The 20,733-nt window shown below is 39.3% G+C and overlaps 1 protein-coding gene across 1 annotated transcript in view; it reads right to left on the reverse strand.

The window, feature by feature from the left end:
- The window catches only part of ASPM (assembly factor for spindle microtubules), a 47,610-nt gene extending 26,877 nt beyond the window's left edge, over positions 1-20,733 (reverse strand). Inside the window, exons 1-15 of the mRNA XM_055144671.1 lie at positions 20,452-20,733; positions 15,523-15,666; positions 15,305-15,368; positions 13,796-15,274; positions 11,170-11,274; positions 10,567-10,713; positions 8,570-8,815; positions 8,252-8,319; positions 4,989-5,130; positions 4,196-4,326; positions 3,664-3,839; positions 2,932-3,077; positions 2,762-2,847; positions 1,520-1,741; positions 108-315 (exon numbers count right to left, since the gene is read on the reverse strand). Coding sequence (XP_055000646.1) covers positions 108-315; positions 1,520-1,741; positions 2,762-2,847; positions 2,932-3,077; positions 3,664-3,839; positions 4,196-4,326; positions 4,989-5,130; positions 8,252-8,319; positions 8,570-8,815; positions 10,567-10,713; positions 11,170-11,274; positions 13,796-15,274; positions 15,305-15,368; positions 15,523-15,666; positions 20,452-20,733 — 3,646 coding nt within the window. The remainder of the gene's footprint in view (positions 1-107; positions 316-1,519; positions 1,742-2,761; positions 2,848-2,931; positions 3,078-3,663; positions 3,840-4,195; positions 4,327-4,988; positions 5,131-8,251; positions 8,320-8,569; positions 8,816-10,566; positions 10,714-11,169; positions 11,275-13,795; positions 15,275-15,304; positions 15,369-15,522; positions 15,667-20,451) is intronic.

The following is a 20,733-nucleotide window of genomic DNA, read 5'->3' on the forward strand; positions in this document are numbered from 1 at the left end:
ACAAGGCAAATAAAAAGAGAGAAGAAAGTCAGACTGATCAAGCCAAAAAAAAAAAAATCAGACATGATAAAGAAAATGGAAAAATCACTTAAACAAAAGCAGCAAACCTTCATCAAGTGCATTAAAAGACATATCCAGAGAACTTCCATCAGATTCAGAGGATAAATTTAGCACCACTGAACCAGACTGTGTACATTCCACAGTCTGAGTGGTTCGCTGACATATTGCATCAAAAGGCACATAGCAAGGATGATAGTGGTGAATGAGGTAACATAATACACGGCCATCAGAGAAAGCCACTGTAAAATTTTCCACCTGATTAAAAAAATACCAGAAAAAAACAATGAGTTGTACTACATAGTAAAAGAGATATTACTAGTTTTATGATCCATATCCCTTTTAATAGTTAAGAATATCACATTAATTGCTAATAATAACACAATACCATATTCATAACCAAAATTTCTGAATTATAAACTATCAACTCCTCAAAAAATACATGTCCCTCAAAAACATCATGTTCTTCCCAAAAACACAGAATGTGGATCTTAGTTGGATAACTGCAAAGTTTTTGGTTTATTTTGGTGCCTCAGTTAACAGTGCTCAAGTTCCTGGCTCCTGGTATTGCTCCTGGCAGTGCTTAAGGAACCACACACGTGGTGGCAGTAGTATTGAACCTGGGTTGGCTGTGTCCAAGGAAAGCAAGCACTTTCTCTCCTGTACTACTGCTCCGGCCCCAGTTGCAAAATTTTCAGTTAAATGCTGCTCCTACTGTAGTAGAGTTCTTCATCCAAAACAACTTATTTCCTTAAAGAGACAACACACTTAGGGAGGCACAGGCAAATATTAGGCATCTGCCTTCAATCCAAGGAAGACCAACGATTTCTAGCAACACAGTCAAGAAACAGATTTCTTCTAGCACTTAGTACTAGAGTACTGCTTAAGACTGCTTAAGAATATCTGTCATGTCTGATCATTGTCTACCAACAATGCTTGTTCAATGTTTAAATGTTCAGCTACATAGACTATTCTGTACCTATCTTATATTCCTTACCAGATATTTTATACATGAATATAAGGTATCCTGTTTACAGTTATTTGCATTTCACACATAAGAAAATTAACAAATAAATGGTTATAATAAAAGATTCAATGAAGATGTTTTTTCCTTTATGTCTTTGGACTTCAGTGGTAAGTTTACTAATCCTTTCTGTTTTGTGGAATTATTTGCAGTTACCTTTATAAGATTGTGATTCTTTGCTCCCCCATTCTGTATATGTTTCTTTTATAAATAGCTAGTAATTTTTTTCCTTGAGTGACACATAAAATAAGTGTGCATTCAAAATTAGTGCTATCTTAAATTAGGTAAAGCATGGTACACAACTCCTTATTAATGTAAGTAATGGGTTACTTACATAGATAAATTATTTATGGAATGCAAGAAAATGTTTATGCATTAAAAATGATTGACTTTAACCAAAATGTATCTAAGATACTAAGATAAAACAAAAGAGCTTACCTTTTTATTATAGAAGGCACAAACTGCGTTCACCCAATCCATCAACAACTTTATGTTTTCACTATATTGTTCAAAGGAACTACTCTTTCTTTTCTCTTTTTTCTTATCAACAACAGCATCAGAATGGCAAGACAGTGCAGATATTGCTTTCTTTATACTTAGCGTGTGACTTAGAAAGTTAATTTCTTCTTTTAACTGATCTACATTGAGGGTAATCTCCACCTGAAACAATGACAAATATCCTTGTTTTTCATGTTTTTTTATTTTATTTTTTAATTTTTTTTGGTTTTTTTTTTTTTTTGGTCATACCGGTGATACTCAGGGGTTATTCCTGGCTCTGCACTCAGAATCACTCCTGGCGGTGCTCAGGGGACCATATGGGATGATGGGGGTCGAACTCGAGTTGGCCACATGCAAGGCAAACACCCTCCCTGCTGCACTATTGCTCTGGCCCCTTTCAAGCTATTTTTCACTGTTATCACTGTCATCCCTTTTCTCATCAATTTGCTTGAGTGGGCACCAGTAACATCCCCATTGTGAGATTTGTTGTTACTGTTTTTGGTATATTGAATATGCCACAGGTAGCTGCCCAGGCTCTGCCGGGTGGGTGAGATATTCTCTGCCGGGCTCTCCGAGAGGGGCGGAGGAATCAAACCCAGGTCAGCTGCTTGTAAGGCAAACGCCCTACCACTGTGCTATTGCCCCCTCCCCAACACTATTTTTAACCCTCAAAAATCTACCCCCACTAGAGGCAGAGAGTTTACATGGAAGTGATAGCTGTGTACTGGTTAAGTACAGATGACTTTCAACAACAACACAAATATGAACTGCCAAGGTCAATTTACGTGTCCTTTTTTTAAAAAAATCTATTCTGTTTAGAAATCCAACTAACTATAGATATCAGGTGAATAGCAGACACAAAATACAAAAATCAAAAGATGAACCAGGAGGTATTTAAGCGTCTGCAGGCCTAAAAGTATAAAAAACCTAAATTATAATCTCAGCTCCGCTTCCTGTCAGTGATATAATGTTTTAGTTCAGTGTCCTCCCCTATGACGTAGTGATAACACCAACTTAACTCTGAAGATTAAATTAGAATTTAAAAAAATATACAAAGCAATTATAGTGGATCCTGAGGTAAAATAAACATGGCAACTAACAGTTATTGTTAATCTTTATTTGTTGTGAAATGTTTTTATTAATATTAAGTTTTTAATACAAAATACACCAAAATTACGATACCTGAAAAGCAAATGCTATTTTCCAAAGCAATGCGAGAGTTTTTTCTCTGTGCCTATCCACAATATCTTTAGCTAGGATTGTATTTCCTATAAACAAAAAGATAGTCCATTAGCTCAATTTTTATACATACAAGTATCAGTGAAAAAAGCTTTACTGTTGGTACAACTTACCACGCTCATCATTTAACGAAATGCCTCGTGACCGAAGAATGTGAAGAACAATGTCAACATTGTGCATCTTTTGAAGATGGCTTATTGCTGGCATTCTGAGTTTCTTAGAGAGAGTCCAGTCCTGTGTAAGAAGCTCCATTGCTCGCCTGCCAGCAGAGATATTTTCAAATGAAATTAGTATGTTAAAACATATATGAAAATAAATGGAGTTTATGTCCCAATACCAGTGTGTAAAATATGGGCAATCCATTTTATGTCAAATTACTTTTCTGCAAGTATGATGAACAAAGGATAATCTGACCTAAACTGGCCTCAAATGATGCAGTTCTCACAAAACCACAGTAGACAAAGTGTTATTTTAATATTAATATCATTTTAATTTATTCTATACTTTTCTCAATTCTGATTCCTGGGTATCAATTATTTCATACTTAAACTTCTTAGTAACAGGCCAGCACAGAAAAAAATAGATAGATAGATAGATAGATAGATAGATAGATAGATAGATAGATAGATAGATAGATAGATAGACAGAAGATAAAGTTACTGGGCCTAGAATTAATAGTGTTCCTGGCTCTGATATTCAGATTAAGTGCTGTCAATTTTTACCCCAAATTTTTAAATCCTAAATTTACTGTAGTATAAAGGAACCAAAGTGAAGTGAAGGAGGAAAAATACTTCCCCACAAATTTTTTGTTTATTTTATTAAATACTTCAGTTTCTTATACTTACACAAGACGCACCCCGCATTGCAAGTCTACAGCCAGGTTTGAAACTGCGAAATCAAATTCATCAAATGGTGTCTGAACGTGGTTAACAGGTAAGCCCAGTAAGCTAAGATGTCGGGAGAGGTCACCTTCACCACTTAGGAAGTCTCGGGAAAAAGCCAGAAGAATTTCTTTACTTGCCTACAAAGAAACAAATTGCAGGAACTATATTCCAATAGCATGCTTCTGTTCAAGGGAAAGACCAATTCTTTAAGTGCTCTATGCTGTAGAAGCAAAGCAAAAATAACATTGTAAAATGAGAGGAGGAAATTTCCCCAAACCAACTCCTCAGAAGCATAGCTTCACTCATTCTCAAGTCAGAGTTGAGAGGAAGGGGCTGAGTGGCAGTGAACCATCAGAGTGAGGCAAGTGAGAACTACTGATTGACTTCCTATCTTGCCCCAGAGTACTGTGCTTTGTGAAAAACTACATAGCAAAAGCATGTGAAAGTCTTAAGTGTGAAACATAAACCACAAGATAGAGAGTAAAAACAATACCTTGAATTTGGCATCTTTACAGAAGAGACAAGGATCGTGATCAATGAGTCTGGATATTTTAGCATGATCGAGGAAACAAACCAACAACAGTAATTTTTTCAGTGTAAACTTAGACAAAGCTTCTTCGTGACCTTAAATAAATTTCAGAAAAACATAGCAGGTTAGTCCAGGAAGAAAAGTTTCACTTCAGGATATGATATGATATAATATTGAACGCCTGGAACAACTTTGTAAATCACGATGTTTAAAACTTCTTAACTTTTTAAAAAAAAAGATATGATACTTCCGAATTTTTTTGTTTGTTTTTGAAAAAAAAAAAAAATGATACGGTGTTGAAAAAAAAACAGTAAGCAGAAAAAAGTCTTCCTTAGTGTTGAATATGCATGAACCAATTTAGTATTCACATGACTACTGGACAGGTCCCATTTAGTAATTCCAATTCATCACAGACAAAAAAAAATAAAGACCAAGAAGTTTAAGTCATATCACTTATAAATATTAACAAGTATTTTAATATAAGCAGGCACTATTCTAGGTACAAGATATACAGCAGCAAACTAAACAAATACGATGCTCCTAGACCTTCTGGGGGGAAAGTGGATGGAGACAACAAAGCGGTAAGAAAAATTGTAAGTAGTGTTGGAGAAATAATATGGAGTGACAGTGGTGGAAGGAGTTTGGTAGCAAGAGGGACTCATTAAAACTGGTTTCTGCAAAAAAGTAATACTGAAACAGAAAAGGAAGAATGAGAAGTCAGTGACCCAAAAAACTCAGCAGAGACAGAATTTCTTACCGTCTCCATATAGGTGAGGGACAGAGGGGTGTCTGTACTCAGCTGCTATATCAGGATTCCAGAGTAAGCGATTCAGGATGAACACAGCTAGCCCCGTGACATCACTATTGTCTTCCAAAGATATGAGTTCTCCAAAAACTGTCTTGAAAAGAGAATAAATCTGAAGTCAGAATGGCATTATTTCTGGGGCTGCTGTGATAGCACAGCAAGTAGGGTGTTTGCCTCACACACGGCTAACCCGGGTTCGATTCCCAGCTTTCCATATGGTCCCCTGAGCACCACCAGGACTAATTCCTGAGTGCAGAGCCAGGAGTAACCCCTGTGTATCGCTGGGTGTTACCCCCCAACTCCGCCCCCCCCCAAAAAAAAGCAGAATGACATTATGTTTAAGAAGCGAAGGGATGCAAGAGAGGAAAGAGACTAGACCAGACCTTACACTTTTCCCACTCAGACCCCCTGATTTAGCCTGAGACATTTTTATGCAACCCCATATATAAAACAGGTGTATGAGTCAAATGCTTACTAACAATAATAAAAAAAATTACAAAGAAATTTATTTCAAAACACATTTTTTAATCTACTTTAGGAAGCTAGAGGCTTTAAAAAATAAAGAATATTTTAAAAAAGAAAAAGAGAAGGAAAAGAAACTAGAGAGTTGGACCTACTAAGAAACTGCTCATGATCAAGTAGTCGAATCAAACAACATAGGCCAATAAATGACCCCCTTAAGCTTTAGGTAAATGTTTTCTTCATTCTTTACTGTATATCCTATATATGTACAGTATATACTTCACAGTGAAAAAGGTGAAAGTCTCAGGACTAAGACCAGCTTTTTAAGATCACGTGACAAGTAACACTTAAATTTTTACTACTGCACTTTAAAAAAAAAGCCAACTATCAAATATGGTCATGCTGTTCAAGTTTGGCTCTAACTGACACAGTGAATATGACACGAAGGTACAAAAGAAACCTAATATTTAAATCTTTTCTAATAGTTAATGAGTGGAAAATCATTTGAAATTATTTCATACAGTCAGATCTGTGAAATTTGGAAATCATAACTGATGATCTGAACGGGAACTCAGATAAATATCAATATATCTATTATTGATTTTAAAACAATTAGAAACTAAAACCACATCACATTATATTCTATAATCTAACTAAAATGGATACAAAAGCATGAGAAGGTATAATAAGTTGTCAAAATTTCTATTTTTATTTACTCTTTAAAAAACTTTGATACTTCCTTATAACCCTTAAAGATCACACCCACTTAGAAGCATCCTATGGAGTCACAGTGACACCACTTGGGGGACAATAAGCCAGGGTGGCCTCATCTGACTGTGGCCAGAGACTGGGCTTTCCCAGTGAGGCTGAACTGCAGTGTGGACACTGCTTCGCAGCAGAAGTTCTGTGACTGCACGCTCTTCTCTCTGACACACAGCGTTATCCTGAGTAAAGGGGGTTGATTTCAAGTGAGTTCTGGAATTTGATAAAGGAAGCAGAGCCAGTGGACAGGTCATGTCCAAATTAATGGAAGGCTGACAGAATTGAAATAGGAAGGCTGAGCAATGAAACGACACAGCTATGTGCCCATGGACAGTTTTAATTGCCTTTTGTTCTTTCTAGTCCCCAGTTTCTAGACCAATAAACGCCACAAAATTTCAAAGACTCCTTTCAGATTCAAAGATTTTCCTATTAAAGCCTAAAATAGGACATTCCACATATGACAACAAAAGAACTTAAAGGATAAAATTATAGCAGTAAAGTACAAAGGAAATGAAAGCAGGTTCTTTATAAAACAAAACTATTTTTAACAGTCTAATAGAAGCTTTCTAATTAAGTTAGTTGAAATATTATAAATATTATTGTGCCATATAACATATGAAACACTCAAACATTCTAATATTTTTATGAACAGTATTCCATCAAAATGGTTGTAAGTTGGACTTACAAGTTACTTCACATCTAACCTATGCCAAATAAGTAGAAATAACAGGTTGTTGTTTTTTTTTTTCTTTCAGTTCACAGCGATGCACAGGGATTACTCCTGGCTCTGCACTCAGGAATAACTCCGGCGGTGCTCCAGGGAACTTGTGGGATGTTGGGAATTGAACCCGGGTTGGCCGTGTCCACATGCAAGGCAAAAGTCCTACCCGCTGTGCTATCGCTCCAGCCCCAACACTGAGTTTTTTAATGGTTTAAATTAGAAAATGCATTCAAAACAGCCAAAGCAAAGAATGCCATTCACAAGTACTCAAAAAGGAGCTAAATATTTATATTATATTATATATAAGTATACTTATATAAGTATATTTATAAGTATATAAATATACTTATATATAATATCTAGTGCCAAAGGGCATATATATGTGTGTGTGTGTGTTTGTATGTGTGTATACATGTATATATATATGTGTGTGTGTATATATATATGCACACACACACATATGAAACAAGAAAACTTATGTAATGATGTGGCATAATACATAATGGTAGTCTAGTTAGCTAATAAGCATTTACCGCCATCCTATTGTTCGTTGATTTACTCGAGCGGGCACCAGTAATAATGTCTCTATTTCTCCCAGCTCTGAGATTTTAGCAGCATCTCCTTATTTGTCTTTCTTAATGATTGGAGGCTTTTTCAGGGTCAGGGAATGAGACCTATTATTACTATGTTTGGCATATTGAACACGCCATGGATAGCTTGCCAGGCTCTGCCCGTGCGGGCGGGATACTCTCAGTAGCTTGCCGGGCTCTCTGAGAGGTATATATACATATATGTGTGTGTGTGTGTGTATATATATATGAGCATTTATTAAAGAACCTAAATTTTGTAGTGAAAGATTAACTGAGCTAACAAAATTACATTACAGAGTCATCACTTATTAAAAGTCTATTGAAGGGCTGGAGAGATAGTAAAGCAAGCAGAGCGCTTCCTCCACTCAGTCAACCCCAAATCGATCTCAGGAATCACATATGGTCCTGAAGGTACCTCCAGAAGTGACCCCTGGGCTGAGTCAGGAGTGCCCCTGAATCTACAGGGGCCAGACAAACAGCAGAGGGCTAAGGCACTTGCTTTGCATGCAACCAACCGTGGTCTGATCTTCACATCAGATATGATTCCCTAGCACCAAGAGGAGGAAACTCCGAAAACCCCTGGAGCTGGCCAAAACCTCCCATCCAAATAAATAAAAATTAATGTATACCACTAAAAAAAAAATCTTTATTTTCAAAACAAAACCAAAATGTATACTTACTTCTAGGCCAATTCGTAGCCACAAAGGATTATATGACAATAGCCAATTCAGGACTTTCTGTCGTTCTCCTGAAATGCATTTAAAAGCAGTAAAATCAGACTTCTAATCAGACAGACACAATAAATAAAGCTTAACATTAACAGAAAGGTATATGTGGGGGGGAAAAAATGGGATGTTTCACTGGTAAGAAACAAGGTACTTTAAATCAAATATACTTTCATTTTAGGAAACAAAGCCAAATCATGTATATATTTGACTCTGGAATACAAAATCTCCAGTCATTTTTAATCTGAAGATCCCGACCGTTCCCTTACTTACCTACATCTTTCCAGAGATGTCTATCTTTTCGAACCATTAACCGCCTCGCTTCAATTTCAATTTCAAGCTTTTTAATTGCTTTCACCATTTTTTCAGACATAAATAAGCGACAGGCAGCACGACGTAACTTGTTCAGCCTGCAGCGAGCAGTGTAAGCTCTCAGAGACACTTCCTCTTTCGTAGGCGCTCTAGGAACACTTATCTTATGCTGATTCTCCACTCCCAACAGAAGGGTAGTAGCATTTACTAGATAAGACAAAAGTCAAAATATTTTTGGCTAAACTAATCCCAACAAATGCAATTTAATATGGTCCAAACAGTAGAATGCTCTCCCCTCCCAGCTGGCTCTGCATTTTCTATCTCAAAATAAATGCATCACCATTCAATACCACCCTATGCTCAAATAGCTTTGGATGGCTGGCTCCACTTACAAAATGCATGCCATGTTCAATCCCTTTCCACAACCTCCAACTTCAGGCAGAGTCACCTCTAACTTCAGCTAGTCAACTAGCCTGTGGTTCATTTGCTTCTATCCGCTTTATAGAGCAAGAAAATAAACACCTAAAGAATATTACTATTTTTCCTTTTTAGGTTTTTGAGCAACACCTGCTGATGCTCAGGGGTTACTCCTGGCTCTGTGCTCAGATATCACTCCTGGTGGTGCTTGGGGGGATATTATGAGATGCCGGTAATTATACTCAGGTCAGCCTCGTGCAAAGGCAAGCATCCTACTTGGTGTACTATTGCTCCGGGCCAAATGTGATTTAAAAATTTTTAAAAATCAGTTACCATTTCAAAAGCAATTTGAATTTTAAAATATATGTTTTATCTCAAGAAAACTAAAAATCAGGTTTCACTAGGTTTTTGAAAAAAAAAAAAAGAAAAGAAAAATAAGTGATCTTAGAGATTACCTAGCTGTAGGGCTTTCTGATATAAAAATCCTTTACAGACAAGTGTCTACTTGAACATCAAAATTACAAAGAAATTACCATAGGAAGGAGAGCTTATATGATATTTTAGTTGTTAATAAGCATTTGTCCTGGGTCAGAGAAATAGCACGGTGGACAAGGCATTTGCCTTGTATGCAGCTGACCCAGGCTTGACCTCTGGGGACACATACGGCCCCCTGAGCACGGCAGGAGTGATTTACTGAGCACTGAACCAGGAATAAGGCTGAGCATTGCCAGATGTGGCCAGCAAACCAAAAACCAACACAGATTGCTCCTTATGTTGAGCTGAACCGCTCCATGTAACTCTCTGAGAATGCCAACTAGGTAAGTTTCCTTGTCTGTCAAGATAAAAATCCTTCTGACGTTTGCAGGGCAGCAGAACTCCTGCTTGAGTTCTTTCTCTTCCAGAATAAAAACTGAGATGTTGCTTGTTTGCTTTCAAGCCACACCCAGCAGTGGTCGAGGCTTACACCTTTGCTCAGGGATCATCCTGGCTGTGCTCGGAGGCCCAGATGCAGTGCTGGTGATCAAAACAGGGTCAGCTGCCTTCGGGGCAAACGACTTACCCGCTGTACTATTGCTGACCCCCCAAAACTGAGATATCCTAAAAATTCCCCAGAGCCGTTGTTACTGTACTGCCTACATATATCAATGGTACTTAAAAATGAAGACAAAAAAAAATGTGGAGATGATATAACGTATAAGGCCACACTGAACATTAAACTTTCTCTATTAATATAGGTGAGACTGAATTAGATTTTTGGCAGTCACTTTTCACTACTAACTCAGATGAAATCTGCTATTAAAATAAAACCTGATTCATCTGGAACATGGGGATCTGCAGCACTGATTTAAAAAAATAATAAAAAAGACAAAATTCAGCACTTTGAGTACAGAATTATTAATAATTCTCACCTATACATTCTTATAAATATGGTAGGTGGGTATAGCCTTTCGCCCGATAGTAAATTGTGCACGGCTAAGGAAAGATGCTAAAACCTCTCAGCTAAAACAGCAAAATTATTTAAACTTCAACTTAACATTTACCTTCAGAAACACTTGTCTTTACAGTGAAGTCATCAGGAGTTAATATAAAATTGAGCCACCAAGTGAAGCCCTGCTCCTGCTTTTCCTTCCAACGTTCATCATAAAACATGTTCTTTGCAGCAAATGGCATTGGGTGTCTAGGAATACCTAAGAAAACAATTATGTTATTATATAGAAAACTGTCCCTCAAATTATTTATAGCAAAAGGTTATTTTTAGGAGTAAAATCATCTCTCGGGGCTGGGAATGCTCTTAGTCAACTACTTTTCAAGTAGGAGGCCCTGAGTTCCAGCCCCCCCACCCAGTCCCCCACTGCAAAAAAAAAAAAAAGATAGAGAACAATATTTGCTTTTCTACTACTTGCTGGAAAAAGCTGAACACATTTGGGGCAGAAAATCAAAATAAAGGGAAAAAAAGGCAGCACCTCTTACGTACTTAAAAATCCCCTCACCAAGGTGAATTTCATCTAACAGGTTATCCTAGTGGTCATTTTAACGCATGCTTCAACAACTGTTCAAATACTTGAATAAGAAAGATTCAGGTATGTTTCTGTTTCAAATGTCATTTATGTGCCATGCCAATGTGTTGTTTTTGCCAGACTTACCTGTTTTTAATGGCTTTATGAAAGTCAAAGTGGACTGTGCCACAGCAATAACGGACTTTGACCTTCTGCTTGTTTTGGAATGAGGAGTTCTGTATACTGATGAATCTGAAATTAATGAGAGAAGAATAGCATTAACAGGGGCAAGAAATTTCTTTTTTTTCTTTTTTGCTTTTTGGGTCACACCCGGCGATGCACAGGGGTTACTCCTGGTTCTGCACTCAGGAATTACTCCTGGCGGTGATCAGGGGACCATATGGGATGCTGGGATTCGAACCTCCGTTGGCCACGTGCGAGGCAAATGCTCTACCTGCTGTGCTATCGCTCTAGCCCCAGGGCAAGAAATTTCTTGAATGTGCTGCTTTAAAGTTTAATATAAATAACTACAATGGGTCAGGAGCTATATAATGAACTCGATGTCTGGCAAAAGCAACACATTGGCATGGCACAAAACCGACATCTAGAAATTACTTTGTGTGTATAAAAGCTATGGTACATATTTATTAAATCTCAACTTTTTATGTGAATATATTTCCTATTCTGGGCTATGGTCTAAGAATGCAGAACTGAAAAACATTGGTCTCAACCTTAGCCCTTAGGAAATTCTCAGTGTAGAAGCCTTAAAAGAATTACAACCTGCTACATAAAGAAGTACATATGAAGAGTTAGGAGAACAAGAAAGGGGGGGCAAATTTCTCCTAAAAGAGTAGGAGAAAACAAAAACTGAAGACAGTGAATTTGTTCTTCTTGCATTCAGAGCCTGCAACAATGCATAGCACAGAGCAAGCACCAGACCAAAGTTTAAAACATACTAAAACACTGGCGTTTTCCTCCGCTCTCCTACATTTGCTTCCTAGTGAGTTACTATGTTCTCATATAGGTTCATAAGTTAGAAGCTCAGTATGGTGAATTCTCTCTAAACAGAGCAAAGAAGGTCAAGCAGGTGGCCTCAAATAAACAGGTTCAAATGTCAACACTTTATGGTTTGGGTGGTCTGTCTGCTCATTCCTTCATTTATTAAGTTGTTCACTGTACACTTGGAAAGAGATTAATCAGACAGGCTCCTTTTCAAGAATTTATCAGGTCAGATCATACCTACAGAAAATAAGCGAAGCAACACAAGTAAACAGTATTGACAGGTACAAGCTGCCACATATGTTGTACTCGAATTCTTTAGAGAATGGACTTAGAAGGACATGTCAGCAGGGAAGAAAACAAATAAAATACCATGCTACTTGAAATAAGTGTAGATCTGAATTGGTGAAGAAGAGGGTACAAATTATTAATGAGAGGGCACACAGAGTGGTAAGACTAGCGGTGCTAGCATTTTATAGAACAAAGGGATACCATGTAGGATAAACGTCAGATGAAGACAACCTGAAATGATAAAATTACTTTCCTCAATCATTCGGAAACAAGGAAAGCTACTGAAAGATCCCGGGAGAGGACAGACAATTAGTGAATACTTCCCAGTACTTCTTCTGACACTGAAATATTAGAAATGAGATTGGAGGGTCCTAATCAAAGAAAGCCTGCTGGTGCTAGAAAATGAGGCTGAAAAGCAAAGTTTGTGAGGGTAACTGGAAATGGAAATGGTTTTAAGGAGTGCAGTCCAGGCAGACTGCAGTGGAAGAACAGCGGAAGGGATTTCTACGATGACTGAAATAATGAAGACTACTACCAATAATTATATGAATTTCAAGGGGTTCCTTTTAATAGAAATTCATTCCCATGATTGTAACTTGTTTTTCTAAATATGAAAACAAATGAATTATTGGGCTCGGAAAAATAAATAGCTTTAAATACTAAGTATTCAAAAAAAAAAGAGAATCGGGGCTGGAGCTATAGCACAGCAGGTAGGGCGTTTGCCTTGCCAGGTTTGATCCCCAGCATCCCATAAGGGTCCCCTGAGCACTCCCAGGGAGCACTATCTGGAGTAATTCCTGAGTACAAAGTCAGGAGTAACCCCTGAGCACCGCTGAGTATGACCCAAAAAGCAAAAAAAAAAAGGAGTTTTGGAGAATGGTATCATGAACCAGCTGGAAAACCTGAGAGCACAGTTTTGCACTGGAACAGAAGAAACATAAAAAAATTAATCTCGGGGCTGGAGCGATAGCACAGCAGGTAGGGTGTTTGCCTTGCACGCCCTAGGTTCGATCCCAGCATCCCATATGGTCTCCCCAGCACCGCTAGGAATAATTCCGGAGTGCATGAGCCAGGCGTAACCCTTGTGCATCACCAGGTGTGACCCAAAAAGCAAAAAAAAAAAAAAAAATTAATCTAAGCATAACATAAAAAAAAAATTAATCTCAAACAAGTGTTTTCTTTTCTTCTGGTTTTTAAAAGAAAGAGAAACAATATTCTGGAAGTGGATATGGCTGGAATTTTCATTGTCAGTTACTTTAAAACAGTATTTTTAAAAGCGGAAGTTACATCATGATGAAAAAAATTCAAAAGTTCAAACATGAACCATATCACAAACATTTAGCATTAATCTCCAAACTACCCCACAGCCACCCAGCTTTCAGTAAACACGTCAGTGAGTGAAGAGAGACTCATTCAAGCTTAGCAGGAGCAAATTCCCTAAACCAAGAGTGGGAGAAAACGGGCTTTTATAAATAACACTCACCGGATTTCTTCTTGACACTGAATTTCTCTCGATTGCTAACGCGTTTTGAGAGGGGTGTCGTCACTTTTCTGGGTTTTTTAACAGTTGATGTTTTGGAGGGCGCAGGAGAGAAATGTATTCTTTTGGGTTCTTGGACTTCTGTAAGCCCTGTAATTGTAGCCCTCACGGTTGCATTTTTCATGTTTCCCTCACTCTTCCTCTTACGAACAACTGACGCCATCCCTGAGGGAGGAGTTGTAGCATTTTTGTAATGCCTAGATTTACTTACTAATGGATCGATGACTGGAAGATTCAGAAGAAACGCATCTTTCTCTTGATGATCTCTTACGTTGTTTGATTCTTCTACTGGCCCATTGAGACATCTTTTTGCCCGTGGTTTATTGGTGCCCATTTGGCTTTCTTCTGCACAAACGGGCTTTTTTTTGGTAACCGTAGAACAAAGTATTGGGCGTCTCTTAAGTTGTTTATCATGGCTGTGACTAGAAACATCCTGAGCTGCAAGTAATTTTGGCTGTTTTAGCTTTGTGGAGTGATGGTTTGCCGACTTAAATTCTGTAGCTTCAGTCTTCTTAAACATAATTTTGGGAGATTCTGGATCCTGATATTCGGGAACACAAGGCAAAGCTTCACTTTTTCTCAGATCCGGAGGAGGCTGCAAGATATTTCGGGGATATTTACTTTCATCCCCAAAAACATGCACATTTTCACCAGGATCAGAATTTTCAACTGATCCTGCTGAAAATGTGCATGTTTTCGGGGATGAACGTAAATACATTATGTTATCCTTTAAAAACTGATTGGGGGACAGGATGGGGGGAATGGACTCTGATTCCAGATCTAGGTTTATTCCACAACTATCCTTGATGAAAGAATCTGGACTTAAAATTGCCCGACAAACATTATGCACACTGTTTGACTCCAAATGCCCAGGCCTTGCATTATCTTTCATAAATGTATCCGAAGAAAGACAAGTTATTAAACCTAAGTCATTGTTAGCTGCGCAGATATTATTTACAAAGGAGTCAGGACTTAGAAAATGCCGTTGGGTTTGTGTAACGTTCAAAGTTGAGGAGTAGTTTGTGACACGAGTCCTCGTCCCATCCTCTCCATTGAGGTTGTTCATATTACTTATGGAGTTAAAGGAAGTTTCGGCGACTATTTTCTCACTGAAACTAAAATCTTTCAAGACACTGGCACTTTCGACTTCCAAATGCTTCTCATTTTCGAGGGCATGAAGAGAAGTGAAGATGGCATCTGGACGTGCAGACAGAGGCAGGCCAGTGTCCCCACGGCTGTTTTTGAAAGTGGGGCTAATTGGTGACACGGGTACTTTGTTGACTTCGAGAACTAAAGAATTGTTTTCTGCTGGGGAACGACCTTCATTGCCAGCCAGATTTTCACATGCTTGAAGGGGGCTCCTAACTCTGCCAACTTGTTGGGAAACATCAAATGTTTTATTAATACTGTGAATATTTGAATCTCTCTTGTTCTGACTTGAAGCGGACGAACGTTTCTTGTTATGATTTGAAGAGGTTGAAACTTTCTTCTTACTAATGGTATCCCAGAGACTCCGCTGCCAAATAAGCAAAATACAGAATCAGTTGAGAGCTATTTGGTATTCCTGTTACAGAAGTAACATGATGTGAGGTGCTCACCTCACAGAAGTCATTTTTACACATTACCAGAACTGTCTTAGGCTAAATGACAGAATGATCAAATCACATTACCTTTTTCTTCTTCTTTTCTTCTGCATTTCCAAGTAATATAGCTTGGTGTTTCAAAACATCATTTACAAGAAATGTTATAATTTCTCTTACTCGGCCTTCTTCAAGTGGTGTCCAGTTAACGGAAACAACAATTTTTTCTTTAGGCTATAATCAAAAGAAAATATTTTAGGTGACTATGACTATAAAAAGAATGATAAATAATAACTAAAATATAATATACATGCTACATATAGTATAAAATATTACATATAGTACAAAATTAATAACTGTTACTGATACTCTGTAATTTTTAAAGAACTCATATTTTCTATTCAATCTGCTCATTAATTTTTTTGAAAGTCACTAATAATACTCAGGTTCAAAACAAAATAAAATCATTAAAACCTTATTATATAAAATCTTATATATAAAACCTATTTATATATAAGAAAGCAATAGCATCAATAATCTCCAAATCAATTCCATTTTAATGGATTATTTTTAAATTTTTGCATATTTCTACTTTAGGATTAGTGTATTATTTTAATTCCAAATATAATAACTGCATTTTAAACACTTTTTTTCCGACTAAATTCCTTATTCTCCATAAACTCTTCTAAAATTAACTACCCTAAACTCAATGTTATTGACATTATTCATCTATTTTGTTTCAAGATGTTTCCAGTATCTTACTTAACTCCTTTAGACGGGGTATGGTGCTGCCAACAGGTCAACCTGTACCTGCGGGGTGAGTGCATCCGCAGCCTGATGCTGCCTTCAGGCTTACTGATACCCCAGAATTGCCACTGTGCCTTTGGCAAGACGCCAACAACTTGGGACCAAGTTTACCAAGAAATTAAACAGCTGAAAGTTAGGTACGTGAGAGCCAAACCCACAAACCACCTCCAGCTCAGCTATACAAGCTCACAGCTTTCTCCAAGTTGGGGTGGGCTACCTCCCCCCACTTCCCAATACATATATAGCTCTGGCAGTCACCCCCATGAACCAACTCCAGCACCACCCTGCAAGCTCTACTACCAGCCTTGCTTCAGAGACCCCTAAATAAATCTCGAAAGAGATTAAAAGCCGCAGTTAAGCTCAGACCCATGCATGGCTAAACAGACCCAAGTAAATTGATGGGGCAGGTTGGCCTGTGACCGACCAAGCAGAGTCTCCGGCAGCCACTTGCTTCCACAATCCAAAATCGCCGCCATACTCCACGCCTGACTCCACCGTCTCTAGGATGAATCTCACCAAGATAGAACCTGCTGAAAATTTTGTAATGTGGATCTTAGCGCACCAACAGGCCTGGCTCAGAGACATAGAAGCAAGTCCCAGAAGATATCACAGCGCCAGAGATCTTTCTGGGCCCCATACTGAGCCAATATCACTGGCGCACCCCAGATGGAGCAGGTGCAGTCTCCCCACCTACTCCAGATGGAGTCCTGGTCGGTGACCAAGAGCTTCCACAAGCAAGGCCCAGGTATTTGGGTTCATGACTAAATCTCCAGGCCGCATGGTGGTCTGTCCCTCCCTGGGTCCCCGCCTGCCCAGAAGACTGGCTGTAATGTGCACAATTTGCCTCTGGATGCCCTCTTAGTACACTAACAGCCTTGGCCCAGAGACTCCCAATTGAATTCCAAAATGGATTAGTACCATACAGAGATGTCTCTGGAATCCAGCCATTTACAATCTAGAAATTTACATTTATAATCTCAGCCACACGAGTTCTTGTGATATTCAAAATGAGCAATAGATAATAAATTATCTAGTGTATGCCCCTGGCAGGTAGCTTGAATGGTGGTGGGAAAATTTGAGCAAAACATAATGCCCAAAATTAGACAGTATTGGGAATATTGTTTGCCATAGAGGCAGGGTGAGGACTGGGATTCAGGGGTGGGGGGATATTGGGGACACTGGTGGTGGAAAATGTGCACTGGTGGAGGGATGGGTTTTCCATCATTGTATGGCTGAATCTCAAACATGAAAGCTTTGTAACTCTATCTCACGGTGATACAATAAAATAAATAAGTAATGTGGGACTTCATGCCCAATTCAATCAGCTTAATCAATGGCTGGACAAATAGCAGTATTCCTATGTTATTTAAAAAAAAAAAAAGAGTAGGAAGGTACTCCGTCCTGCCCGTCACACCCAGTACTTGTCCTTGAGACAGGTTTCAGGACAAAGGAAGGGGTGCTATTTTCTTGCAGTGCTGGAGTTGGCCAGTCATCCTGCACAGTCGCCCAAATACCCCTGGCCTCAGGAAGAAGAAGCAGGGAACGGAGAGGCAGCTCAGTGTCACAAGGAGGGTCCTGAATGAGCCAGTAACTGAAGACAGCATCCCAGCATCAACCATACTTCTGAATTAATAATAAAGAAAACATCAGAGATATCTGAAAGTTTTAAGAGAAATGTAGAGTTGCAGGAGGAATGGAAGGGAAAAAGGGGGGAGAAATTGGGGCTGGATCAGAAAAATTAATCCAACCTTCTGCTACAAGGAGTGCATCTGTAAACAAGATCCACAGAAGCTGTTCAGGACGGCATGAAACTAGACCCTCAACACAACCCAGGTAGCACCAGAAGTAATAAAGAAGTGCAGGAACTCACTGACGCCAATGGATGGTATCAATAACCTGGGAATGTCTTCAAGCACACAATAGATCCCAACCCTCTCTGGTGAGGAATTAAAGTGAAATGGGTAGGCTGTTCACTAAACTGAAGAAGTCAATTAGAAGAGAATTCCAGCCAGGAATGAGAAAGTACGAAAAACTTGGATCAGAATCCACTGAACTAAAGAGCATGGTTGGAAAAGGAACAAGTAAGAGCACCATGGACAGAAGGAGCAGACTGGGAGAAGCAACTGATCAGATAAGTGAGATCAAAGATAACATGTAAGAAACCAACCAGAAGGAGTAAAAATAAAAAAGAATTAACAATGAAGAAAACATCAGGTATCTGAAAATTCTAAGAGAAATGTATTGTCCCAGGAGGAATGGAAGGAAAAAAAGGGGAAAGAAATTGGGGCTGGGTAAATATGGATCATAAAAGTTAATTCAAACTTCTGCTACAAGAACAGTCATGATACATGGGCTCAATTCAAAAGGCTTGAAAACAACCATTACACATACAGACTAAGAGACAGCCATACTTCTATCAAAGTATTTCCATCATTTCTAACTCAGATTTCAAACTAAAAAAAAGGCAGTAAAGACAGAGATGGGCATCATACATCAAAAAGACATAACAATCATTAACATACACCTATCAAATGAAGGAGCTCCAAGATATAGAAAGCAATTACTAGCAGAACTGAAGGAAAATATCAATGACATATATGTGTGATCATCTCCATAGATGCACAGAAGCATTCAACAAGACTCAACATCCATCTATAATAAAAATCCTTAAGATGGGGACTGAAGGAACTGACCCAAGTATATAAAAGGCCATATATTATAAACTCACAGGCAACATTATACTCAATGAGGAAAAACTTAAAGTCTTTCCTCTAAGATCAGGCAAAAGACAGAGACGTTCATTCTCACCACTATTATTTAACAGTATTAGAAATCTTGGCTACAGCAATGAGAGAGGAATTAATATGATTAAAATTGATAACAAAGAATTCAAACTATCATTATTTGCAGATGATATTGGATATAGAAAGACCTTAAAAAGCCACCAAAGAAACTCTAAAACAATTAAACCTATACAGTAAAGTAGCAGGCTACAAAACCAGTATACAGAAATCTGTTGCATCCGTACATGTAAACAACAATGTAGAAAAGAAATAAGCCTTAAAAAAAATTTTATAATAGTGCTAAAAAAAAATCTCAAATATCTAGGACTCACCTTAACAATGGAGGTGGAAGATCTATTTAACGTAGACTTTAAATTATTATTGAGCGAAATAAAAGACAAAAGGAAGTGGATGCATAGTTCTTGTGAGTTGGATGGTTCAATACTGTTCAAATAAGCATCCTACCCAAAACACTTTACAGATTCAATGCACTCCCTATCAGACCGCCTACGGAATACTCCATATATACAGAACAAACACTTCTAAAATGTGTCTGGAACCATAAAACTCCCAGAAGAGCCAAAGCAATTCAGAGAAAACAGAAGATGTGGGTCACTGGGTCACTGGAACAGAGATAGATACTGAACACTCTGAGTGTGGGGTGTGGGGACAACATTGCAAGTATCAGAGGGTAACATGAAAACTGTTGTAAACCACATTAAGTCAACAACAACAAAATGCAATACATTCTAACTCCAGAGGAAGCGTTATTGCCCACAATCAATACTGAATTTGTTTGAAAAATCGAGTATTGTGATGATGCCGATCTCACAGTTGAAGTGATGAACGTCCACAGCTTTCTGCATTGGGCCAACACCACACAGTGATTGACTGCACCTGACCTGGAATCGCTTGCACCTGACTCCAGCATACACCCTACAGCTAGCTTAGCAGGCGTTTGACAAATGAATGCAAAAACTCTGACTCGACAAAACCAACCGGATCGCTTGCTTTTTGCCCGGGAGAAGAGGTTAAGTTCTGCATTAAAAACATCTGCCATCATAACGAGCTACGATGCTGCTCAAACCCAAGCTCGCCTCGTGATCTTCAAATGCTAAGTCGAGAAATACAATAGAAAGGAATGGGTATGACCGCAGCACGGCGATCTTGGCCAACGCCTGCAGGCGGTTCGCAATGCATCCCCGGGGAGGAAGCTGGCTCCCGACGCAGTGCTCGTGCAGGGAGGCGCGGCCGCCGCCCAGGTCCCCGCCTGCAGCCGCTACTACACAGGGGCCACAAGGGCTCTCCCCTCCACGGTCACTGACACGCACCTGACATTATTCTCCAAGCGAGCCTGCGCCGCCGCAGCATCTCTCTTCCCTGCAGCCCTGCAAGCGAGAGAGCCCAGAACCCAGCGCCGGGTCCTTACCTGCAGCACGAAACGGCGCTGCGAGATGCTGAAGCCGCGCTCGGCGGCGGGGAAGCGACAGACCTGCACCTCGGCCACCTCCTCGTTGGGGTTGTCCAGCGTGAGCGAGAGCGTCCGCGACGCGCCCGGCCGCAGCTCCCCGAAGCAGAGGAAGGGCGACCTGCAGAAGTGGCTGAGCGACAGCACGGCCGGGGACGCGGGCTCGGGCCGGCCCGCGGGGGGCAGCCGCGGCTCGCCGGGACCCAGCTCCCAGCAGCTCCGGCCGCCCGGCCGCGTCGCCAT

Source organism: Sorex araneus, chromosome 7 (assembly GCF_027595985.1).
Source record: "Sorex araneus isolate mSorAra2 chromosome 7, mSorAra2.pri, whole genome shotgun sequence".
Classification (NCBI taxonomy): domain Eukaryota; kingdom Metazoa; phylum Chordata; class Mammalia; order Eulipotyphla; family Soricidae; genus Sorex; species Sorex araneus.